Source organism: Fundulus heteroclitus, unplaced genomic scaffold, assembly GCF_011125445.2.
Source record: "Fundulus heteroclitus isolate FHET01 unplaced genomic scaffold, MU-UCD_Fhet_4.1 scaffold_58, whole genome shotgun sequence".
Classification (NCBI taxonomy): domain Eukaryota; kingdom Metazoa; phylum Chordata; class Actinopteri; order Cyprinodontiformes; family Fundulidae; genus Fundulus; species Fundulus heteroclitus.
In genome coordinates this window covers 864,375-869,535 of record NW_023397011.1, presented here as the reverse complement: position 1 = coordinate 869,535, position 5,161 = coordinate 864,375, and the positions used below count along the sequence as shown (strand labels likewise).

Below are 5,161 nucleotides of genomic sequence, written 5' to 3'. Positions count from 1 at the left end.
AATCCCACTCGTGCACAGTGCCTGTGGTTCAAAATATCATCAGGCAGTACCCAAAGAGTTTTGCTGACATGACACCACGGTCACCTCTTAGTGGAGGTTACACATCACTTTTGATTCAAGTGAAAAACCGCATTGAGAATGTGAACCGTGATGGAAGCTTTTTACACCACCGATCCTCCACACAAAAAAGGGGTCCAACTGACACATATGGATGCACAAGATTTCAACCAGAGCTCCCCCCAGAAGAAACAAATGAGACTATGGAGCAGCACCGCCAGAGACTGGTGGAGATATACAGACAGGAGGGTGCAGGTGAAGCAGAAAGAGCCGAGGTTAAAAAAAAACTAATGGAGCTCACATTCGCTCTACAACGTCGCCATATAAATACACTTCCACCACCTGAGACTGAAGATTTGAAAAGCAAATGGCCTTTTCTTTTCATGCCAAGGTGTATATATGCACATTTTGAGTTGCTTACAGACATCGACATGCTTCGTAGCTTGGAACTTGGTATGGAAGAATGTGGAAGGGCCATCCCTCAATACTTCATGGAAAAACCTACTAACAAAGCTGTCAAGGATGTCCTCTCTAAGGGTGAAGATAATGAACTGGCACTTCGTGTTGTTCAGCTGCTCATGGCACACTTTGGAGAGGACCTAACTGGGCTGATTCTTCTTGCAGATGTAAGTTTTCTTTTTTTTTCTCTGTTTTCTAATTATTTACCTTTTTGTAATTTTTTTGTCTTAAAGGTATACTATGCAACTGGGGTTGATTTTCCAGCGAGGCTCCCCCCAGAGGGCGAAAGTAAAAGTGCACTCTCATAAAGACGCTCAGCTGTTCTGGTTTCTCCGTCAAGCCAGGCGCGGTTGTTTTGAGCTTAGCAGACAGGCGAACGCAATGAAAAGTCGAAAAAAACGGCAGTACAAACACTGACTAACACAGTGAAAGTATGAACATCAGGGTTTCCCGCAGCGCTATCTTGGCACCCTACAGGTGTCTGCCACTACAGTGGACGTTGAGACAACTCTCAGTGTTCCTGCCAGTCCTCGCCTGATACTTCATGGTATACATTTCATTTAGATTCATTGACAGACACATTATATGCCATGCTGGTCATCTTGAGTTTACAAATGTTGACATACAGTGAGATGCAATGTCATGTTGCTAAGTTTCAGGTGCAACAGGGCAAGTCACAGTTAGAGGTTGGAGGATCACTCTTGAGGGCCATGTAATCTCTGAGGGCATCACACCGACATTTGTAACAGGACTTGCTGCTGTGTTTGCAATCTACTACATATTCAACCTTCAGTATCAAGATGAAGCAGCCTGTATTTTGGAATTCACTCAGAGGTAAAACCTCCTTTATTTCTTGTCATCATTAAAAGTATTTTGAAACCACAACACGCACGCACACACACACACACACACACACACACACACAGGGTATTGGACTAAGACCTTATTAGAATTCCATTTGATGTCACTTTACTCCACTCTGATCTTAGACTATTTTGACGATATTAGGCGCTTCATTGGTATAAATCCAGAGAGTGGGATAAAGGCAAAAAGGGGAAAGGCCCTTCAATTCAATTCAATTCAATTCAATTTTTCCCCTTGGCCTCTGGTAATAAAGTTAAAAATCTTGGTGTTGTTTTCGACCAAGACATGTCATTTAAATCTCATATTAAACAGGTTTCCAGAGTTTCCTTTTTTCACCTCCGGAATATCGCCAAAATTAGAAACATTCTGTCCAGGGGTGATGCTGAAAAACTAGTCCATGCATTTGTTACTTCAAGGCTGGACTATTGTAATTCTTTACTATCAGGAAGTCCACAAAATGCAGTTCAAAGCCTTCAGCTGATCCAAAATGCTGCGGCAAGAGTTCTGATGAAAATCAACAAGAGGGATCATATTTCTCCAATTTTAGCTTCCCTTCATTGGCTTCCTGTTAAATCAAGAATAGAATTTAAAATTCTCCTTCTAACGTATAAAGCCCTTAATAATCAAGCTCCATCATATATCAGAGCTCTGATTACACCTTATGTTCCTAACAGAGCACTTCGCTCTCAGACTGCAGGTCTGCTGGTGGTTCCTAGAGTCTCTAAAAGTAGAATGGGAGGCAGATCCTTTAGCTATCAGGCTCCTCTCCTGTGGAACCAACTCCCAGTTTTGGTCCGTGAGGCAGACACCCTATCTATTTTTAAGACTAATCTTAAAACTTTCCTTTTTGACAAAGCTTATAGTTAGAGTGGCTCATGTTACCCTGAGCTATCTCTATAGTTGTGCTGTGATAGGCCTAGGCTGCTGGAGGACATCAGGGTCTAATTTTCTCACTCTACTGATTTCTACTGTTCTTCAGTCTACTGTTCTCCAGTTTTGCATTGTATTACATTGAAATGACTGTCGTCATTTCAGCTTTTAACTTTTTGCTCTCTCTCTTTTTCTTCATAGTAGGTACACCTGGTCTGGCGTTCTGTTAACTGTGACATCATCCAGAGAAGACGACTCACCCGCTATTACCATTTAATGTAGAACAGATTACTAGATCAATGTGTGCTTCTGTGCTTTTTTGTCTCTCTTGTTGTGTCTCTGCTCTGTCTTCTGTAACCCCAGTCGGTTGAGGCAGATGACCGTTCATACTGAGCCCGGTTCTGCCGGAGGTTTTCCTTCCCGTTAATGGGGAGTTTTTCTTCCCACTGTCGCTTCATGCTTGCTCAGTATGAGGGATTGCTGCAAAGCCATGTACAATGCAGACGACTCTCCATGTGGCTCTACGGTTCCCCAGGAGTGAATGCTGCTTGTCGGGACTTTGATGCAATCAACTGGTTTCCTTATATAGGACATTTTTGACCAATCTGTATAATCTGACCCAATCTGTATAATATGATTGAACTTGATTTTGTAAAGTGCCTTGAGATGACATGTTTCATGATTTGGCGCTATATAAATAAATTGAATTGAATTGAAAGGTTGTATCCAAGGAGAAAGGTGTGATTGTCCAGAAGAAGTCTTCCACAGTCAACACACACGTCTCCATTATCCTGAAGAAACTCCTTGACTTTGAATGGGACTTCATATAGATCAGTGAGTTCTCCTTAATCTTGCTGTCTGTCCATGTGTTGTTTTGACAATCTGGCATTGCCACATTAAGCCACAAGAGTTTATTAGTTTTATAAGCATTAGCTTGGAGAGTATATTGTACATTCCTGATTGTATAATATTTGTTTGTTATTGTTTGACAGTGGCTCCACTGGAATAATGCTGCAGAGGAACAGCGGCTAACAAACTTGGATCCACAAGATTTAAATTAGGGTGGTTCACACCCACCCAGATTCCCGGGACTACTAGTACTACCTCATCGGCCTTACCGATACTACTCTCTCTTGGTTTCAGTCTTACCTCTCCAACTGTAAACAATACATCACTCTGCAAGGCTCCTACTAATCTACTGCAACAGTTAACCATGGCGTTCCTCAGGGATCTGTCCTTGGTCCCCTCCTCTTCACTATCTACTTGCTCCCCCTCGGTCAGATCATCCGCAACCATGGACTCAGTTTCCACTGTTACGCAGACGACACCCAACTTTATGTCAGCACTAAGCCCTCCTCACAACTCCCACAAATACAACTCAACAACTGTCTGCATGATATCAAAACCTGGACGACCAACAACCTTCTGAAACTCAACACCAACAAGACAGAGGTCATGGTGGTGGCCCCAGCACCACTGCTCAGGAAGGTTGGAGACCTCACCCTGGTCATCGACGGCTGTCCCACCTCCCTATCGCCCAAAGTGCGGAACCTGGGCGTCATTTTGGACTCCACACTCTCATTCAGTTTTCACATCCAGAGCATTACCAAATCTGCCGTCTTTCACCTCCGTAACATTTCAAGACTCCGGCCGTCACTTACCGACTCAGTCACCGAAACTCTCATTCATGCATTTGTCACCTCCCGCCTGGACTACTGCAATGGTGTCCTGTCTGGGCTGCCCAACAAAGCCTTAGACAGATTGCAGTATGTCCAGGGTGTTAACCCACACCAAGCCCTGGCAGCACATCACCCCCATCCTCAAGACACTCCACTGGCTGCCAATCAAACAACGCATCAGCTACAAAATCCTCCTCCTCACTTACAAATCACTTCACTCACTGGCACCCAAGTACATCACTGACCTCCTGCACCCGCTCACCCAGTCACAGTCCCTGCGCTCCACCAGCAAGGACTTACTCTCCATACCCCGCACCAGACTCAAGACCTTTGGTGACAGGGCTTTCTGTGTAATTGCCCCTACTCTTTGGAACACCCTGCCCCCTCCTATCCGTTCCGCCACTTCCCTGACACAGTTCCAAAAGCACCTCAAAACACACCTTTTCTCTCTTGCCTATCCTCCCTAAACCCCCACCCTGACCCTACCCCCACTCTTGTAAAGCAACCTTGGGTATCTTGAAAGGCGCTATATAAATTGAAGTTATTATTATTATTATTACCTCACAGGACTACTTTAAGAAGTAAAGTACAGTTTCTTCCCTAAATGTTCTCTTTTATCCATATTACTGTAATGATGTATAAAGCCACATGTTCTAACTGTACTGTAATAGCTTTGAAATGGCCTTGATGCACTTTTTCAAAATGTTCTTACGTTTGTTTTCTAAATGTTGTCAATTCTGCATACAGTATTCTGCATTTTCACAGACATCTAAAAATACATTGCAGATTACATAATATACATCTTTTAAGTGGAGTTTAGAGGAAATCTTAATCTATCTCACAGGACTATTTTAAGAGGAAAAACACATGCTGGTTTGCTCAATGTTTTTACTCATACTCAAAAAGGTCTTAATGTTCCTACTTTGAAGTAGTCTTAATAATGTTTAAACTCTTATTTCCTCTGCATTTGTTGTGTTGGTCTTTTTCTTAGACCTATTTTGTTATTGAACAAGTGTTCAAACTTATGTGTGTTAAAGTCAGTGTTAAATAATATTGACATTGGCTCAAAGTCAGCTAGTCAGCTGTCTGTTTGCTACTCGAAATATATTGTCAGCATCACCCAACAGGGTTTATTTTCTGTTTTTTTTTTTTTCCTCAATTTTTTGAAAGTGTCATGTTTGTTTACCGATGTACTCAGGACGACCACACGGGACTAAAAGCTTTAAGAATTT

General features: G+C 42.6%; 1 protein-coding gene and 1 pseudogene across 1 annotated transcript; both read left to right on the top strand.

Moving 5' to 3' along the window:
* Positions 1–260: 260 nt before the first annotated feature.
* Positions 261–3,268, top strand: LOC118561187. Its single transcript, XM_036133122.1, has 5 exons — positions 261–683; positions 994–1,063; positions 1,176–1,350; positions 1,525–1,561; positions 2,970–3,268. The coding sequence occupies exons 1-5, from the start codon at positions 261–263 to the stop codon at positions 3,078–3,080; spliced, it is 816 nt and encodes a 271-aa protein (XP_035989015.1). The 3' UTR covers positions 3,081–3,268.
* LOC118561186 lies at positions 3,259–4,400 on the top strand (annotated as a pseudogene).
* The last annotated feature ends 761 nt before the right edge of the window (positions 4,401–5,161 follow it).